At 39.6% G+C, this 21,185-nt stretch overlaps 1 protein-coding gene across 1 annotated transcript; it reads left to right on the top strand.

The window, feature by feature from the left end:
* The first annotated feature begins 18,281 nt into the window (after positions 1-18,281).
* foxd7 (forkhead box D7) lies at positions 18,282-19,719 on the top strand. Its single transcript, XM_041971853.1, has one exon. It carries the CDS (start codon positions 18,546-18,548, stop codon positions 19,521-19,523), a length of 978 nt encoding a protein of 325 aa, XP_041827787.1. The 5' UTR covers positions 18,282-18,545; the 3' UTR covers positions 19,524-19,719.
* Positions 19,720-21,185: the final 1,466 nt, after the last annotated feature.

Below are 21,185 nucleotides of genomic sequence, written 5' to 3'. Positions count from 1 at the left end.
GAGGCTGGTAGGAGCTTGAAATTCATGATAAGATAAGCCACTCAACTACAAGTCATGTTTCTTGGAGAACAGAGCCTCTGCCTCCTCGCTATCATTTCTTTTGTCTTCCATCATAGTTAACCATGGGTCGTATAGCATAACAGCTGTCTCAGTTTGCTAAATATATAAATAATGTTCTTAAATAAACTGTGCTTCAGGATTTCTCAGTCAAATCCAAAGCGATCAGTGAGGCCTCTGTCTAAAGTGAAACAATGAGCTATGAGCACACGGAGAACAAGAAACAGACCATCAGTTTAAATGATTCATAGCTGGACACAAAAACAGTGCGGGCTCTGTGTGCTTATTTTTCTAAAATGATTTAACACTTTGCCTTATTCTGTGTTTGGATTCTCATAATCACTGCTGTGATGTTAACAGGCACCATGTTTCCTCTGTAAAGACTTTTCATAAAAACCCCCCAGTTTAGTCCAACAAACTGGGAGATGTTATTACCGCAGGGAAGAAAACCTGTTTGCAAGAATGTTGTGATATCAGCCATCCAGCGCTTACTAATAACTAACAATAAAGAGGCTGCTCTTGTGAGAATACCTAACCATCAATTTCCTTCATTGAACTTAGAGTAAAATCAACAGAGTTGTTTTCTGAGTGGGTTTACAGAAACTGTGGGGGCACAAACAGCATATGGTGGAGTTTGACCCAGATTTATTTTTTTGCTGCAATCAGACGTCAAATTTTTAACCACAGTTCTCACTGTCATGAGGCAGACAGCGTGCCACCTCTGCTCTGTGGTTTAAATCTGAAGGTGGCAAGCAGATTGCCCAATCTTAGACATCGTAGTGCTGCAATTTTCTCACCCGCTCTCTTCCTTTACTTTGTTGGAACTCTGTCTGTGTATTTTGTGGGTGTGTGAGAGAGTGTAAGTCAATTAAAAACAGACCCCACTTAGAAAAATAACTTAGTTGGTCCGAGACTTCTTTATGGTTAAAGATTGACCATAAATACTAAAAAACAAGACTCACATTGGATATTTCCCTAATGGGACAAACTATTCTAACATTGTTATGTGCCGTCCTCATTTCCTTCATAAGTTTGTTCAGCAGTTTTCCCAGACAGAACAGGGGGAGGAGTGCTTTTAATGGACTTTGGTGTTTCTCGAGGGTTTTTTAAAGCCTCTTGTGTTTTACAGATCTGCAGGCGTTTGGAGTCTTGGGAACCGAGGAAGCGGGAATGTCTGGACTGAGCTATACCTTGTTAACTTTGTGTTAATTTTACATCAAATCCAATTAAAAGCTCATATTTTTCTTTTTACTGTAACTTAATTTCAGCTCAGTGTGAGCTCTTGAAAAGACTGCAGCTGTGAAGGGAAACCAACGCGAACTGCAACAGAAGTCCTGAACATTTAGTGAGGAAATAGTGTAGTTATATCTAAGCCATTTTAGTCATGAAGTGTTTTTTTTCTATTGAAAAATATTCCAAATATGTAAAAATGAAACTGAATTAGTTACTTGATAAATATGGAAAGATTAAGAAGGAGAGACTCTGGTCCTCAGGGCTGCTGTCCTGCAGGTTTTAGATGTTTCCCTGCTCATATACACATGATTCAAATTAAATGGATCCAGCAGCTGATCAAGTTGTGCAGAGTGACTCATTAATTTGAATTAGGTGTGTTTAAACAGAGAAACATCTTGAAGTTGCAGGGTAGCAGCTGGATTTTTTTGTTTTGGTTGACTTGTGAGAGAACAATGTCTGTTTTTTCTAACACCAGAGGAAAGTAATTTGACATAAACCACTAACACTAACCAACTTTGAGCTCACAGATGAGTTGTTGACTTTCTCTGTCGGCAGCTTTTTGCTGTTTAGGCTCTATACAGTTCCTTTATTATAGCTTCTTCACTGCAACCTCTTGACTGCTACTGGACCTGAAGGTTGATGAGACCGCTGAGACTCAATGACAATTAATAATGTTCTGCATTGCAAAACTAGAAAAATTAAGTAAAAGACTTTTTTCAGCTAAGAGTTTAGTCAGGGTCCTGTGGTGATGCCATCATGCCTGAAGGTGAAAACCCCTGTGTTTGCCATGTTAATGTACTCTGGCTGCAGAGGGTGAATCAGTCATTCTGAGCCTAACAGAAAGACTGCGGCCCTAGTGTGACATTTAAAATGAAGTTTTTGGTTCCCATGGTTAGAAATGAGCCAATGTGATGTCCTTTCAAGTAAACATTTAAGATGTGCATTACTTTGTTTCTGTCATTTGTTAAACTGCCAGTCCCGACGCTGTGGTTTCCTGACTCTGAAGGTTGTCATGAACCCGGCATAACTCTGAACTTTTTATCAGAATCATTTGTCTGCTTGAAAACATCAAAATGCCCAATACAGACCACAGGACTGACATGTTTCTTAGTTATTGCGCTCTGTTGTCAAGAATTGTTTTATTCTCTTAAAGCTTAATAAATAAAAACATCCAATGCATGCATCCCAGTGTTTTTTTTCTACCCTCCTTCAAATGCTTCCATGCCTTCGTGGGGTGCTCTGACCAAACAAGGCCCTGGGCTGTTTGTTTTACTGAAGAGCCCTGCTTTCAGGACTTCTGAATACAGTGGGTGGGAAACAGGGAGGGGGAGACAGTAGGAAAAAGAACCAGAGGAAGGGGGGTGGGGGGAGGACCAGAAAATGTTTGCGAGACATTTTGTTGAAGTCACCACTTGGCCTCTTTGTCTGTCATTTTTTTCTTCTTCTTCTGTTTAAAAATTCAAAGTGAAGTCAGCCCAAATCCTTAAATGTTTACACTGACCCTGCTTGAGTGCAGCAAGTTTATTACTTCTGATGACATCCATGAGTCCAGATAGAAGCCAGGACGATAAGCCTGAATTCTGGTTAACACTATACTTTATGAGAAATGAGAAGGGGAGGGGGGGTTTGAACTCTTAACCACTTCCCTATGGGACTTTAGAAAGGGTTGTGTGAGATGGGTGCCTCCCTTATTAGTGGTTGTGCGTGGGAGGGAGGTCACGGACCCACCCTCCCTGTGGAGAGCACAGGCTGACAGGGGGAAAAATAACAGGGTGAACTAGCCCGAAGGGAATTCTATAATGTCACCCTCTAATCACAGTTGCCTCATTCACATATGGACAGAAAAGAGTAAAGATTGCATAGGTTCATACAATGAAGCACGCAGACACACACACACACACACACACACTGAAAACCTGTTCTTGTGTGGTCAGGACTCATTAAAAAACATAGTTTGTGTTTCACACACACACACAAACACATAAAGGTGTTAAAATGGTTCAGTTAAAGTTCAGGATTTTTCAAGGAACTTTGCTAATGTGCACCACAGAGGTCTTAGCTGTGCTGAGATTACAGAGGGCTCTGCATCAAGCTAATAAACTCATTTAAATAAAAAAAGAAGAAAGAAGCAGTGATAAGCTAATGTCTTAGCTTTTAGCTCACAAATTACAGCAGTTCACTGATTAGCTCTGTCAGTAGCTCCTAAACTGACAAGCTTTCACAACCAGATACGTACTAAATGTTATTCAGCTGTGCTGCTTCCTGCTCTGACTTTGATGTTGAGGCTCATATTATGCTCCCTTAATATACATAAACAGGTCCATTTCAAACGTCATTGCCCACATACTTATATGCTTCTCTTATGTTGGCATGGTTGTCATTACCCAAAACATCCACCAGAGGGCAGAGCAGAGTTCAACATCAGTTTCAGATAAAAGCAAACATGGCGTCATGGCTAGACAGTGGTAGTGCTCATTCAATCCATTATGGCATCTTCTTTTATGTTCTTTTCACAGGTCACATATCAGCTATATTGTTAAAAAATGCCTCCATAGGTTTGGGTGGTGGTACTCCATTAGCTTCGTCAGGGTACGCATCTGTATGGGCCTTGAAAATTAACCAAATTATGCAGAAGATGGACAAAATGCTCTGTATCCATCTTTTGCATAGCACATAAATAGGCATAAATTTAGACTTGCAGACACACACACATTCTTAAAAGCAGTTGCTAACACACCAAAGCGTCAGTAAAAGTTTAAGCTTATTCAATTTCTCTAGAGAAATTGGCACCACCGAGGGCTTGGCAATGCTAACGTTTCAGAGGACAGAATACAGGAAGCTGAACATTGATTTAGTAAACTTGCGAAGAGGCAAAGAGAAGTTAACATGTTAACTTTTGGCTCACCGATTACAGCCGTATAATTAGTTCTGCTAGCTCCAAACTTACAAGCTTTCACAAGGCAAGGCAAATTTATTTGTATAGCACATTTCATGTACAAGACAATTCAAAGTGCTTTACATAAAACATTTCAGCAGGGCGCAGAAAGCAATACAAGTGCATTAATAATTTAAAGAAAAGATTAAAAAGATTAAAAGAAATGCAATTAATGAAATAAAAACAGAACGAAGATGCTAAAATAAAATAGATAAAATGCAAGAAATAAAATTTCAGTGTGGGGAAAGACAATGTTAAAACATGATTCCAGCTTAAAAGAACCAGATGTAGATTTTGACTTCTAAATAAAAACTAGTTCCATGCAGCAGAGAACAGGTGGGTCTTTAACCTGGATTTAAATAAACTGAGGGTTTCAGCTGATCTGAGGCTTTCTGGGAGTTTGTTCCAGACATGTGGAGCATAGAAGCTGAATGCAGCTTCTCCATGTCTGGTTCTGACTCTGGGAAATGATAAGAAACTGAAACCAGATGACCTGAGGATTCTGGCAGGTTCATACTGGGTCAAGAGGTCACTGATGTATGTTGGCAACTAAACTTCCTAAATTTTCTAATAGCTGTTACTTCCCGCTCTGAATTTGAGACTGGACACGCAGATGCACACATTCTTGAAAACAGAGAGGTTTCAAAACACCAAAGCTTTAGCTAAAGTTCAGGATTTTTCAACCTTGGCACAGAAACTTGAACCACAAAGGTCTTGACTGTGGTAATGTGTCACAGGCCAGAATAGAGGAAGCTCTGTAGCTCTGTGGAAGAAAGAGGCAATAATAAGGTGTTAACCTTTAAGTAACTAATTGCAGCAGTATTTTGATTAGTTTTGCCAGTTGTTCCTGAATCAACAAGTATTTACAAAAAAAAAAAAAAAAAAAAACTCGCTAATGCTGTGCTGCTTCCTACTATGATGTTGGTGTTGAACACACAGTAACACACATTCACCAAAACCTCATGGGTTAAATTTGTAGTATTATAACAGCACATCCTTGAAAGTGAAGTAAGACTCTTAAATAGACTTTTGAGATTGAAACATCCTTTACAAGCCACTAAATTTTTGTGGGAGAAACTTTTTTTACATCGACAAAGGGTGATTTATAACCACTCAGACTTCAAACGGATTTGTTTAATTTGAACTTCTGGTCTGTCTTACTTCTATTTCACATGACTCTTTTCATAAAGTCTGGTGCTGACAAAGGTAAAAAAAAACTGGAGCTGGAGTTGCACAAAAGAAAGAATTCAGTAGAAAAGATGTAGATCCCATATAGCTGGTGCAACGTGTGAGGGATTTTGGTATCGTGTGATTAAGGCTTTACTGCCAAGCACAAAGGCTCAGATTTTCTTAAGGATGTGTGTTTTTAAAAATGGAGTCTTAGTGAGGAGTACATAAGGTCAAGTTAAACTGATGCATGACTTTCCCCATTAATGGCCTAAAGGTTCATGGTGAAATCTAGTAAAATGCATGACTAAACAGCTTCACACAGTGTGTGCATCATGTTTCTCTTAAAGGTGAGTTATTGCAGCCCAGGTCTTGTTTGGCATCTTTATTGTTACCATTTGCTCCTGCTGTTAACATGTTCAAACTTTCAAACATATCATGAGGTCAGAGGTAAGATGGCTGGTGATTTTGTGCTGCTGTGTGTGTACAAGAGAGTGACCACATTTAAGCCCAATACGTTCAGATCAGAGCAGTGCGAGGGTCACGACTGTCAGCAGGAATTCTCCTCTGAACCACGGGGGAACATTTATGGGTATCTGGGGTACAAGGGGGATGATCGCTTCTCTCAATGTCTTCATTGTGCTCTGAACACATGTTGTGGTACTGAATGAAAGAAGTATATGGTGCAATACTTAATCCCCCTCCTTTTTTTTAAACCCCAATAAAGGGGCCAAGCAGACATATGCACATACAAGACCAAAAACTGTTAGTCATACTGAAATAACTTTGCACAAAGCCTCAAAGATTTCTGCATCTACTGAGTGATGGTTTTGGGTCCTTTACTAAAAAGGAAAGAAAAGTGGCTGTGCAATTAGCTACTTCACAAAACAAAACCTCCCAGGAATTTAAATTTGTCTACCAGGAGCTTTTTATTATTTGCATTATATAATTTGCACTTCCACCATCATAAAAATAGTATGCAGCACTTTTAAAGCTGATGACTGGAGAGTCCATGTTTTCCTTTGTAATACAACAGGGATGCTACAAAGTTAGAGTTTGGGAAGCTGGAAAATAAGTTTTTGTTTGTGTAAGACCTCTGACATAGACTTAAATACGCCGTGATGTAGGTGTGTGGGGGCACTTCGCCTGATCATGTCTATTTTTTTATTGCATTCTTCTGCAGTATGGGGGCTGTGTTAAAAAAAATATGGGAGCAGTTTAAAATGAAGACCCCCTCTCTTTTTTTTTCCTGTTAGTTTTGATCCAACATGGAGGGGAGCTCATTATTAGCAATTATGGAAAAAAAACACATTATGTACAAGTTGGGATCCAACCAAGTTTGTTCAGGAAGGTGCATCTCAACACAATCCTTTTAGACAAGTCCATGAATAGATCTCTTTCGTCTTTATGTTTTCAGGTTTGTTTCTTTTCAAATTCAAGCAAACCAATCAGCATTAGATTAAAATTCTGTGATCAGCTGTGTCAAAAGACTGAGGTAAAATAGTCCCTCCATAGTCCACAGCCGTCAAAGACACTTTGGGTAAAGCAGTTTTAGCAATACAACTGAGTCAAAGGCTTAAAGTTAAGTCAGAAGAACTTCAAAAGGTCTTGAATGTAGTTTCAATGTTGCTTATAGAGTGCAGATATCTTGCAAAGAAATCAACGGAGGACCAGATGCATGAGAAAGAAAGATCACAGGGCAATTCAGAGAGAGAGATCTTAATAAAGAAACTAAAATCGGTTTTAGAGATCACAAATAAGAGAAGACACTGGGGGAGACAATTGAATTAATGGTACCTATCAAATAGGACTTTTTCCTTTTTATATTTAAAGACATTAAATGAGCAAAGTGAGAAGTTCTGAGATTTATTATTAATATTATTTAAAGAAGCAAAAAGCTCCTTAAAATGCAGCTTAAGAACTATCTTGGTTACCTGCCAAATTGTCTAAACCTTTTTTGCACTTTCCTCATAAATTGCATATATTTTCATTTTTCCACAGAAAGTGCTTGTTATGAGTGGAACAGGAGTCACTGTAAGATAAACAAGCATGAGTTATTATACACTTAACATGAGGATGAGAGAACGCCCTTTCCACAGCACTCTGGTTAATGATGCACCTCTTAGATACCACTTTAAAAGTAGGATGATCAACATTAAACAGACTATGAAGCTGTGGTTGCTCACATGAATATACTTCAGTTGAATATCGACAAAAGCTAGACCTGAAAAAAAAAAAAAAACAGGTCTAATGTATGTTCCTTTCTATAAGCAGGAAACAAAGATTCAGTAATGTTAAAAATTCTGAAGCTCCATTGCAAGTTAAAATCACCAATCCTTAAAACTTTCTCCTATTTGATAATAGAAACTAAAAAGTCAGCACTATCAGAGGGACACAGTCTATTAAAATATACAAAATCCTCCTACTGATGCCATGTTTCAATAAGTAACATTTGGTCTCCCTAAACAGTTCGTTAAATAATTTGTTCACCATAGTGAGCATTACGCAGCCCAATCCAAACTGAAAGAGGAAAAGTTGGGAATATCAGCAGTCAGTCGGAGAAGGACAGGACACAAACAATGGCTGAGCTGATGTGTCCTCTGGCTACGGTGAAATATACTTTGTTGGTTAATTGAGACCAACTGTTATTTAGCCCTCGTGTTACCTTTGAATAAAACTTTGATGGGAGAGCACAAGTTGAGAGATGTGGGAAAATCTGGAGTGATTGTAGTAAAGAAGGAAAGGATGGTTTTTATGTGAGTACAATGTTTTTTTTACATTTTGTTAAAGGGTCAAATAAAGATTTCATATTTAAAAAAAAAATAATTTTTCTTCCCACATTTTTTTGGTTCAGGCTTTAAAGGGTTAAATACACTCATGACCTGAAATCAGCGATCAGCAGGTTTTTTCCACAGATGCTATACACTAAAAACAGCAAGACTGTTGGCAAAGGCCAAGAAAATCACAACTTATAAAAGAAAGATTTTTTCTTTTGTTTGAAAAACCTTATATGAATACACAGTATATGAATTAAGGGGAAATCACTCTGGAAACATGTGGAAAGATAAACCTAACTTGGTATCTTAAGAAGAACACCCTACCTCTTTTAAGGGGGGCACGTTGGGCTGCGATGGATCCAGAAATGCACATAATAGATGTCACCAACAAGTCGTGGAGTTTTAAGGTTGAAAAGTTATGTAACATGTTGCAACACGGTGGAGGTTATATCATGACTGTGGGGCTGCAATGCTAACTCTGGTCCTATAAGCACAAATGAAGCCTCAATTCAATTAGAAATGTGATTTCCTTCATGTCTGCTCTCATTATCTACTGTCAGAGGTTTCATTCTGTGCTTTGTCATATCCAGTTTTCTATCTTGTCATTCCTCCTCCAGACCAACTCTTGTGCAACCTGCCTCCTCTCTGCTCCCCACCTCTTCCTGATACCAGAGGAACGTCCTCCAAATTTTTTTGCCAAACAGTTTCAGCTTTAACTCCTTTTATTATGTCTTTTCTGCTCTGCTTCTTTTTTTCATTATTATTATTTTTTAATTTCATTTTTTTATTAAACTAAGAACTGCAAAGACTAAAAACAATTTGTTATAATTCCTCCTCGCTGTAGCTAATCCCAATAGAGAATTTATTTGTAAAGAAACATAAATTCTTCTGACTTCTTCCCAGTTTGGGAGGCAGAAATTCAAAGACCCAAAAGATAAACATTCTTCTCTTTTGTCCCTGTTTTCCTTGGCTTGTCTGTTTGTTGGACGGGCAACAAAAAGCTTGGACACTGGAGCCGTTTGGAAATACACTCTTCATAACTGGCATATCTTTGGCTTTTATTACAGCTTTCTTCAACATTTTTTCCCACGCCCATGAAAAGACATTCATTCAGTGAAGCCTACAGTCAAAAAGCTGCCATGATTAGTCATAAATCGTTTTCTCTTGTAAACAACGTTGAGTCATTATGCCCACATTGCTGGGCTTGTCAGAACCTGCATGTCTTTTGTCACAGTTACTTAGCAGCTTACTGTGCCAGAAAAACGAGTGGATACACCTACGGCTTCAGTCAAATCAGCTGATTACATTACAAGGAAATTTTGTTTTTTAAACACTTTTCTGGTTTTTCTTTATTGCTCTTGTGATTCTCATGACAGGAGGCTGTGCTAGTGTATGTGTTTATATGCTTGTACGTGAGTAAGTGCATGCCCACTGTATATGAGGTTTCGCGTAGGAGGCTGAGTGTGCAGACGACCTGGATTTCCCACAACTGGATACTCATCAGGAAGCAGGAAGCTGCTGTGGGTCCGTCAGCATACTGTTCATGCCCCTCACTGATCATCGGCACTGTGACAGTCTGCAAGCACATAACTGGTGATTTGTTTGCAAATGCTGCTCAGGACACCTGGAGTAAAGGTTCATGTGCTATTCTTGGCAATGTCAGCCATCCCACACAAGCTGCAGGCTGCATTGTGCATGCAATATGCTGATTCTCTCATGGAAGAATCCTTGGGGCAGTATTGTGTGTCTAAATTTGTATGAATTCACCAGAGATCAGGATGTAAAACTAGAACCAGCTGCAATCTGTCATCCTGGGCCTCCTATGCATTTTCCAGAGCAAACAGTCTCAATTCCAACAAAAATACACTCTCGAGGCATCAGCTGTGAAGAGCCAACAGAGTGGGCACAACTTTTAGCACAGATGAAACAAATGCAAACTGATCCCATGTCTCAATGCATCCGCTCCACACCTGTGTTTTAGGGGGCAAAGCTGCTGCTGTCCAAGGATGTCAGAAAGGTCACGTTCCAGCTAAACATGTGGAAGCTAAAAGAGACACCAGGTGGGTTTGCTGAGGGGATGCCAGCAGAGGAATGTGTCTGTCAGCGTTGAACTTGTCCAGTGGGAATCAACCCTGGAATGTGTTTGTGTTGGAGCTGAAGGTGATGGAATCAGTGGGCTGATTTGGTGTTTCTGGAACCGCCTGCATCATTTATGCTGCAGCACTAACCTGCTGCTTGCTTTGTACAAAAGGATTAAAAAAGAAAAGTTTATGCATGTGCAAGTGTTGACATGTGTCTCTCTCTGTTGAAGGGGTCTAAAATAATTATGGTGGGCTCCATTTGAGGAGCTCATTGTAGCAACCTGTCCTCTAACCCCACAGCCCCCCGAGGGGTCTGACCCCGGGGAGTCCAGGGACCAGTTGCTGTGCAGGCCTTCTCTACTTACATGAGATGCAGGGTCAGCACACATGGCTAAATCGCTTGCTTTAGATGTCAGCGAATATTTGACTCTGGTCCTTAAATGTCACACCAGCAGCTCTGACAAAAGTTAGACTTCCCTATTTATAGAAGCAGCAAATATCAATTTCCTTAATGTTAGAAATAAAACTCTCTTGATACAAATAGAACATGTGAGAAGTTCACATGCTGGTTTGAAAATATTTGTATGCCTGTGTGTTTTGCTTTCTCTTTCATGCAGCTGTTCGGAAATCAGGCAGAGTGGGTAAATGGAGAAGTGTGGAGAAGTTTCATTTCAAGCAAACCAACTCATGCTTGTGTTTTCAAAGGGTTACCAAAACCAGGTGGTCTGTTCCCACTGACCTCTGAGATTTCTCACATCCAAACTTTTGGAAAGCCTCATGAAAGCGATTGAGTGGCTACAGCTCAGTTGGGTGTGTTTACTCACTGGATTCTGGCATGTCATTGCCTAGACACACTATCATCTACTCACTAACATCTCAGAACCCTGCTGATCAAATCTTACATTTTTGTCCCATTGCTTTGGAGATTTATACCTCAACAAACTCTCTTATGGCATGCGAATGCTCTTCAGACAAGCTGTAACATGATGTCAAAGCAATACCAGTCAAGAAGATGGCAGTAGGAGATTAGCATGCCATGTGAAGATGCAGGACAGTGAAAAACTCAATCACTGCCTGGCAGTTTATCACTTTACATCCTCTTCTAGGAACCATGCCAGCCATGCATGTAAGAGAAACCAAACAAACTTCTTGTTACACCCCAATAGTTTGCTAGTTGCTCTTGTTAGTGCTCTGACCCCTGACAGTCAGTCAACATGGTGCAAGCTGAGCTTTAAAACACATCTGCATTCCTTCCATCGTCAGGCATACTCTCATAGCTGCGCTGGGATGAACACTACAGTGCAGGCGAACTGCTGCTGTGAGTGCAAATAAAAAACAATACAGGAGATTTCAGTTCTGTTGTTCCAGAGTCTGGTGCAGCAGCTTTTAGAGGCAAGGCTTAAAAATGCTTGTAAAGGTCAGCGGGGCTCTTTACACTTTCTGATACTGACCAGAGTTGTTTGTATTACTGTGTTTAATGTACAACATCACTCAAAAAAGCAAAGGCGTCCGAAATAAATCCCACACGAGGGAAATGTCATGCAAATCATAAACTGGGCCCTGAAAGTAAAAAATTAAATGTGTGTGTGTGCGTGTGTGTGTGTGTGTGTGTGTGTGTGTGTAACAGTTGTCTGCCAGGCTTGGGAACTGATGGTGAAGTGAATTGTTTCTTTAGAAATTAGAACGTTCTTACTGGTGTAAGAGCTCCCTCTACTGGAAAAGTCAAGGAAGTATTTTTAACTTCAAATCAGTGTTACCAACATAAGGCATATATCATATTTATGTACAGTCTCTTGATTTTGCTTTCTAAAAACTGCCCTTTTTACTTTGTGAAAGTTGTAACATTATTTTCAGCCATCTAAAATTCCTCATTCAGTAAAGTTAGAGTTACTTTTAAGACCAAGCTAAAGACTCAGTTGTTTAAGGAGCATTTCCACATTTAGCTTAACTAAATGAGTCAGAAAGATTTGTCCAGCTTTTTGGCTCAACCAAGTACTGAAGAAGCTGTGTGCACTTATGCCCAAGATGATATTGTGTGATGAAATCATGCACTTATGCCCAATTTGATATTATGTGATGAAATCATGCACTTATGACCTAGTTGATATTGTTTGATGAAATCGTGATCCTGTATTTAAATAAAAAAAAAAAAAAAAAAAAAAAAAAAAAATTATATGCACTGCACTAGCACTACATGACAGCACCTGGGTCCAACTGGACTCAAAAGCGGTCTGACTATCACTTAATTATGACGTCCCATCTTGTTTGAATTCATGCTTGTGTTGTTCTTCCTCTCAAATGTAAGTCGCTTTGGATAAAAGCGTCTGCTAAATGACTGTAGAATAGAATAGAATAGAATAGAGCAGGTAACATAGCAGGAACAGTCCAGGTGCAATCAATAATGGTAATTATGGCTCTGTTTTAGGTTAAAATGTTCCACTGAGCCACGACAGTAATCCTACATGAGTAACACCTGGACCATGAATCTGGCTTATATAAATGGAAAGTTGTTTTTTTCAATAATGTTAGTTATTACGTCTGTGCTTTCTTGGCCTGTGGTTAAAATGCACAAATTTAAATGATTTGCTATGTCCAATAAAGCTTTGTTTCTATTTAGATGTGCTTTTTAACATGTTCTGTCTCTATATATTTTGTTTTTCATGATGCTCAATGCTTTTTGGTTAGTTTGTGTTTTTAAAGCTAAACTTAAACTGTTATTTCTTTTAGGACATACATGTAACTGTAAATAATTCCCAGAATCCTTAGCTGTCAGAGTACTTACTAGTATTTCAATAAATGCACAAGGTTTATAGCTGCTAAATATGTGAGTCTAGAGTTAAAATATTTTATAATTTAACTAAAATAAATCAATGGAATGAAAGGGTATTTATTTAGTTATTTATTTGTCCATTTATTTATTTAAGCTTTCTCACTTGGTGTCGTTAAATACAATAAATGCTGTTTAAAATTTTTTTTAAATAGATGAAACACCAGTTTTTTTTAAAAAAAGAAAAAGAAAACGAACTACAAAAAAAAAAAAAAAAAAAATACCCCAACTGAATAAAATTTATTTTCACCCATATTATGAAATTAAGTAAAATGCTATCAAGTGAAGCACTAATGTTTGGCATTTATTCACACTGCTTTGTTTTAGTGTATCCAACCCCTGACAGCTAACCTGTTAATTATTAAACTCTCACTGTACGGACTGTTGACAAGTGCTTGGTTTTTGTTTATTTTTTTTCTCACCTTCATCACTTTAATAAAATAAGTTTTAATAAGGAAAAACATTAACTGCAGACCACCAGGAAAGGAAAACGCTTTTTCAGGTAACGTAATTGTCCATTATGTTCGTGCCATCTGCAGCTTTGGGATTTTCAGCTTATTGAGTTCATTTTCTCACCTGACATAAAAAAAACAAGCTATTCACTGTTTACATAAAAGTAGCACCTACGCTAGCAATGTCTCTAAACCAGTCTATGATCTAAACAGGCTGCTGCTGCTTAATGTGGCTAAACAAGCTAAAGTGGCCAAATGCTGCCTTGAAGATGAGACTGAACTAAGTTTAAATATTTAATTCAACGTCCTCTTGAAGTTTGGAAAATGTTAAACTTAGCAAGTTCACTGGACTTGAGACATTATTCCGTAAAATTAAGATAATTGTCTGAATTAGCAAGACTGGCAATCATTATGTGGCTTGAATTACAGACTAAAGTCTATCCAAGAAGAGACAGTCTTCATTATAATTTAAAAAAAAACTTTCCATGACATGGACAAACAAACTGAATGAAGGTTCAAAAATATTTTCTATAGGCTACGATCATGATCAGCCAGTTACATGGCAGAAACATTATTTATTTAGTCATGTAGACATGATCAATACTTAAATTCATAACAAGTTCAAACTTTAAGTGACTTTAAACGTAGCATGGTTGTTGGTCTACTGGGATTTTCACACACAACCATCTCTATGGTGTACAGAGAATAGTCTGAAAAAGAGAAAGTATGAAATGAGCAGCAGCTGTCTGGGCCAGAAAGTCTTGTTAATGTCAGAGGTCAGAGGATAATGGACAGACTTGCTGGAGATGATAGAAAATGAACAGGAACTGTAATAACAACCGGTTCCATCCAAGGTACGGTTTGCAGAATAGCATCTCTGATCACACAACACATCCAGCATCGAAGCAGACGGACTACAGCAGCAGAAGACCACACCTGTCGGCTGAGGCTACAACTCACACAGACTCACCAAAACTAGACAATAAAAGACCTGTAATGGACTGGCAACCACGGTGGTATCTGCTGCCTCTCGCCTATAGAAGCTGTCTTAAGCTCCAGCACTCCTGTAACCATGCACTGGAACATGCACTGGAATAAGGAAGGAAGGAAGGAAGGAAGGAAGGATGGATGGAAGGATGGATGGATGGATGGATGGATGGAAAAATGTTGCCTAGTTTCAGTTTCAACTTCACATTCAAATAGAGTCTGAAAAACAACATAAAGTCATGGATCCATCCTGCCTTGTATCAGCAGTTCAGGTTGGTAGTGGTGTAATTTGTAGGACATATTTTCTTGGCACTCTTAGTATTAACATGGAATGATTTAACCACCACAGTCTACCTGAGTATTGTTGCTGACCATGTCCATCCCTTTATGACCACAGTGTATCATCTTCTGATGCTACGTCCAGCAGGATAATGCACCATGTCACAAAGCTCAGATCATCTCCAGCTGCTTTCTAGAACATGGCAATGACTTAACTGGACTCCAATGACCTCCACAGTCACCAGATCACAATCCAATAGAGCAGTGGTTCCCAACCTGGGGTCCGGGAACTAGCATAGGGTGTCCCAGAGGCTTTAAACATTCAGAGCCATTGTAATTAATGTCCACACATTGTCCCTATTTTAAGAAAAAAAAGTACGGCTATATGTTGTTAATTTAACTTTGGCTTTATCAAATGACATGACTCAATCAGAATACATTAGTTATGGTGAGAGTCTCACTTTTGAAAGCATAAAACCAAGCATGGTTTCAGCACGGGGTGGAGCAGGGGGTCCACGGCTTTTTAGTATATGTATGAAGAGGGTCCTCAAGGAAAAGAGGTTGAACCACTGCAATAGAGAACCTTTGGGATTTGGTGGAACTGGAGGTTTTCATCATGGATGTGCAGCCAATAAATCTGCAGCAACTGTGTAATGCTATCATGTCACTATGGAGCAAAAATCCCTGGAAAATATATCCAACACCTTGTTAAATCTAAGACACCAAGAATTATAATCTGAAGGCAAAAGAGAGTTCAACCTGGTACTAGCAAGGTGGACCTGATTAGCCGATCATTGACTTTATTTCTCCCCTCTATATTTAATAAAGTCAAAGAAACTCTTGTAAATAAGTTCCAGATACTTATAACAATAGTATCTTTCTTTTTAAATGTTTTAATATTGATGTAACTTTTCTATCCTTTCGCCCTGTTGTTACGCTTGTCCTTTCCTCTTTCCACCACTAGATGTCGCCACATAGTCAGAGTGCCGCACCTCGGTGATTGATAGCGTGTCAGATGTGCCATTCCTAGTGCAAGGATCCGCACAACCACCATAATGACTGAGCAAAGCAGTTTGAGACAATCCTACAAAGAGCTGATGAGACGCAAAGCGCAGGTTCCATCACTTTCTATGCTCTGGAGCCGTTTGTCAGCCCATAAATGCTATGTTAATGAGCACTTCGGCTCGTGAAACTTACTCATGTATCCTTTTAAATTTAGCGTGTTTTCGGTGTGGGTTTGGCTCAGTTGTTGGCCTGACTTTGTTTCATACACTTTTGATTCATTGTGTCTTAAATTACACGTTATATTAATGTTCACTGTTTTGCCATGATTTAGAGGGAATGGAGATGAGAAAGGGAACGATTTTAAGAAAACAAGCTCCACTCTTTGAAGCAGGTTCAACTTTTCCCAGAGAAAAACATCACACAATCTTGTTTTTTGTGTTTTTATTATTACTCCTCGAACCATGTGAAGACTTTTCGGTGTTCACTGAGATAAAGAAAACATTGAACTGAAATAGCCCGTGACAGCCTCATCTGTGCGTTTCTGTGCGTATGCGGCTTTCATTTATCCAAACTGATCCAAAGATCCCTCAGAGCCGTTCAGTTCCTGTGAAATGATGTTATTACACCGATTCCTTGGTACTATCTCTCCCATCTGCGATACAGAACAAATAAAATCTCTAAATTGATTCGTTTTTGTAACATTGTTATTGTTAAAAAAATATGTGCGAAGTGTCTTCAGGATGAAAGGACGGCCTTGTTCGTTTGAACGTTTCCATATTCTACCCAATCCATAAAAACAGAAAGGAAGAAAAGCGCATTAGATCCTGTTCCAAATTTAATGTTCCAAAGCATTTTATGACTACGTGGTTCTTAAGAAATTACCAGAAATATGGATCTTTTTTTTTTTTTTTTTTTTTTTGTTAATGCAACATCGGGAAACGCTCAACATCAACTGCCTGTGTGGGACGGTTTGGCGCATCTGAGAAGGTCCTGTCCACCATCGGTCCCCAAGAACTGACTCCAGAAACACAGCGCCATACCTTCAGCTTTTTTTTTTTTTTTTCTTTTTTTTTCTCAGTGATTTGACGCTCCTTTCTATCGCCTTGTTGAAACCACACAACGCGCACGGGGGCCTGTTTCCAATCTGAAGACATGCGTGATGAATTTGGAAAATCATCTGCAGCTTTGCTGGTACCGTATAGCCCACCCAGTCCGGACCCAGACCCCCTCTGCCCGGGGCTATCAATACGATTAGAGGCAGGAAATGTGGGAATCCCCAACAAAGGGCTCCATCATTAAACACAAACAACCAGAGGCCTCCTAACAATACCAAAAGCGCCCTCCTCTCCTCTTTTCTTTTATGTCTGAGCAAGTGAAAATCTTTTACTTTCATCCCAATATCAGCATCCTGCTTTCAGTTGCCCACTTATTTAAGAAGATAATCTGACAGGGTTGTGGTGGAATATGATAGGTTTGTGCTTAAAAGGAGAACAGAGGGTGTAAAGTTTCAGGTTATGCAGACTGCAATTCAAATATTATTTCTTCCTCACTTTCATAAATGGTGTTGTGTTTCTTTGGAGAAACGAAAGACTGAGGGTGACTTTGAAAAAGTCCATGTAGTCCGTTTTTTATCAGTTTGTTCAGCTCTCGTGGGCAACAAATGATTATTTTCACAGCAGCACAAAATCAGTCATTCCAGTTTTATCCTCTGTTGTACGTCTGAAAACGTGTAATTGTGAGTCAAGTGTGAGCATAAAGCGCGGCTGCAGGAGGCTTGGAGGGGGATTAAGGCTTAAATCCCAGCCTCACGTTAGAGAAGTGTTTGGGGATTTTCCCCCCTTGGCTCTTTGATTTCAGTGCGGTGATCTGAGGTCCTTAAAGTCAGAGAGGACACCATGAAATCTCTATATTTTTATATCCTTTTAATTCTCATTTCCCGTCAGCGCTGCACACGTAACGTGCAGATTTCTCTCCGATGCAAACGATACTTATTTTTTGTTCCAAAACGGTTAGAAATTATTTTATTTTAAAATGTTTTGCTCAATTTCTAGCTACTTTAAAGAGATTTGTGTTTACAGAAGACCTTCAGTGTTTCTTCTATGGGCAGAGGATCTAGAAATCTGAGTATTTGGAGCTCAAGAATACAAAAAGTGAATCTTCTAAAGGATTATAACTATTTTCATGTCCAACAACCACTTTCCACTTTTTTACCATTTCAACTTTATTCTAAAACGAACTTTATATTCACACCTATAAAGAAGTTATCAACTGATTTCCTGGATCTCTGATGTTTGCGTGCCGCTTGGCACCGACACTGGTGGTGATGGTGCACCGGCGAGCTGCTGTGGCCCACTCTGCTGCTCTTTGCGTCACTTTCATTGGTCAGGATCTTCTCCCTCGTGACATCACAACCAGCCGTCTCGCAGGAAAGCAGCGGTGAAAACAGATGATGCTGGACATCTAAGGACGCGCACACTTTTACACTTTACGCGCAATCAGTTGCAGACGCGCTCTTTGCCCCTCAAAAGTACCAAAAAAAGATAAAAGCGCGTCGGCGCTGATGCTTGGGGGTCTGTAGATAGAGTTTTTCTTTGTAGAAGCAGGGGCTGGAATGCGCACGGATTTGTGCTTTTTGAGAGCGGAAATGGACCGTGTGTGAAGTTCTATTCGTCGCACTTTCGGAGTAGAGCTGTCAGTCACCCACCTGTTGCCAGGTGGTCTTAGTTTAACCCTCGGACGTTTACTATGACATTGGGTTTGGAAGACATTGTCATGGAGGATATTGTTATTGACGTCGTGGGGGAAGGAGTCAAAGACAGCGGAGAGGAGCAGCTCTTACCTCCGGATGGGTCTCGGAGCGAGCAGGAGCGCAGCGCCGAGATTTCCAGCGGCCAGAATAAAGATCGGGACACCCTCAACCCTTCGCAGGAATGTCAACCTCCTGCTAAAACCAAAAGCCCTGCGTCTGTAAAGCCTCCATACTCGTACATTGCTCTGATAACGATGGCCATACTGCAGAGCCCCAAAAAACGCCTCACCCTCAGCGAGATCTGTGACTTCATCAGCCACCGCTTTGTATATTACCGGGAGAAATTCCCGGCGTGGCAGAACTCTATCAGACACAATCTATCGCTTAATGACTGCTTTGTAAAGATGCCACGAGAGCCCGGGAACCCGGGGAAGGGTAACTACTGGACGCTGGATCCAAACTCCTCAGATATGTTTGAGAACGGGAGCTTCCTGCGGCGGAGGAAGCGCTTCAAGCGGCAGCATTTTCGCTTCGATCCGCTCAAGGAGCAACACCTGGAGCCCAGCGGGTTGCACGGCTTCGGGCACGGCCCCTATGGACTCGGCACGGCGGCTCTGCAGCTGCCCGGTTTGGAGATTTACCCCTACCTCCATCCCCACGCGCATTCGCTGTGCAGCCCCGCTGCCATCCCACCTGTCAGCAGCATCCTACCGGCTCTGTCCAGTTTCTTCTCCCGCAGCGCCCTCACAGCCAAGGCTTTCCTGCAGTCGCAGCCGGGCCTGGACGCCTTCACCCCGGCCCAGTGCAGCGGTTATTCTCCTCCTCTGACCTCCAGCGCTGCCTACGTTTCCCCCGCGCTCTTCCACCCCGCGGCGTCTCCGCACTTTTTAACTTTACACCAGGAGTACCAGAAACTACAGACTCAGCTTGGTTCTGGAGAGCTTACCAAACATATTAACACTAATAATGATTAAAAAAACAACACTCTAAACTTGTGTTTTCTCAGGTAAAAGACCTTTTAAGAAGCCTTACACAGTTTCTCCAGCAAAGGAAAATTCATGTTTTACAATAACATTGTAGATAAGTTAGAAAGTCTCCATCTTTCACACTTTTATTGAAAAAAAAAACTTTTCACAGGGGCTTTTTAAAAAATTGATCCTGAATTATTATCTTTTCTTTAAATATTTAAATGACGATTTTCTATACTTTTTCTTTGGAAAAGAAATAAAGTTGAATATTTAAACCTTGCGTTAATTGGTATTTTCCACATATCTGTTAGAGGTTATAAAGCATGTTTTTTTACTTTATGATCTAATCTGGGCTACTTTTAAAGCTGCTGGTACTTGTTTTAATTTCGGGGTTAACTTTAAATTTATTCTATTTCGGTGCTGAGTTAATAATATGAGACATGTATTTACTGAGACGACGAGAAAACTGGGCAGAGTGATTGAATTCAAGCAGTCTCGCGGGCCTTTAAACACATTTTAGAGATGCGTCTCTGTGATTCCAGTCATGGAAACTGCACTAAGTTGTTTAATAAGCTGAAACAGTTTCGAAAAGCTGCAAATCTGGAGTTCGGAAAAAAAGAAAAGAAATACAATCAATTATAAAAGTGGTGCAAAGGAATAAAAATAATTCACCATGTTACACGGAGACACCCTGCTGCGTCAGGGGAGCGTATTTACGCAAATATTTCAATGAAACAAGGATGATATGACCAGTATTTGGCTGCAGCTGATGGATCTGACAGAAAACATTTAAAAGAGGGCCGATTAGGTCTAAATGTCTGCCAGGCGTGTGTGTCGTTTTGATCGTTAAACCTCTAAAAAGTATGCAACATATTTCTGCAAGGACGCTCACAAACACACACACACACACCTCCTTCGAGCGAGAAAATCTTCACAACATGTATATGCACATATGTTGTGATATGTATATAATTAAAATAATTTGGTTATTTATAGAAAAATCCTATAAAATATCCCTTAAGGAGTGAAAAGTTTTATTTGTTGCTTTTTTAAATAGAAATAAATAACATTTTGAAGGAATAAAAAAGGTTAAACATTTCTGCTAATATTTGAATTCATTTAAATGAAGTTAAGCTATTTGGTTTAATTAAAAAGCAATTATATAAAAGACAGTACACCAAAAATAATTTTCTGGCAGTAAAAATAACTCATCACCTTAGTTTTGTGATATTTACACATATATCTGTGTTATTTCCTATTTGGGTTTATTTTCTCTTAACATTTTTTTCCAGTTTACAAGCCTGCCGTTTACATTCAGACTCAATTAAATCAACCATAATCTAAACTTTAAACAAAGATGTCATCTTTTATGCTTCAGCTTGCACGCTGTGGTTCAAACTGAAGACACACGCTGAATCAATCAGTACGTACATGCGTGATTAAATCTATCCAGAAACATTTAGCTTATTTCCCCCACCCTGCTGATTAAATATCTTATTTATTTTTCCTTTCATTTTCATTTAAGTTCACACAAAATGGCTCAGACACCAGTCAAATAACTGGAGGTTTCAGAGCATGGAAGTATTTAATTCTAATCTCAGCCTGGTTTAGATGGATCACCATGTTGAAGCTCATGGACGGAGGGCTGGTGATCACACAGATTTTAGC

The sequence above is a fragment of the Melanotaenia boesemani genome, chromosome 2 (genome assembly GCF_017639745.1).
Source record: "Melanotaenia boesemani isolate fMelBoe1 chromosome 2, fMelBoe1.pri, whole genome shotgun sequence".
NCBI lineage: Eukaryota > Metazoa > Chordata > Actinopteri > Atheriniformes > Melanotaeniidae > Melanotaenia > Melanotaenia boesemani.
Note: the sequence above shows the minus strand (reverse complement) of the source record. Positions and strands in the feature narration are given on the sequence as shown.

What these genes read in the sequence shown, in the direction of transcription:
- foxd7 (XM_041971853.1), top strand. Translation starts at nt 18,546, where the DNA reads ATGACATTGGGTTTGGAAGACATTGTCATGGAGGATATTGTTATTGAC.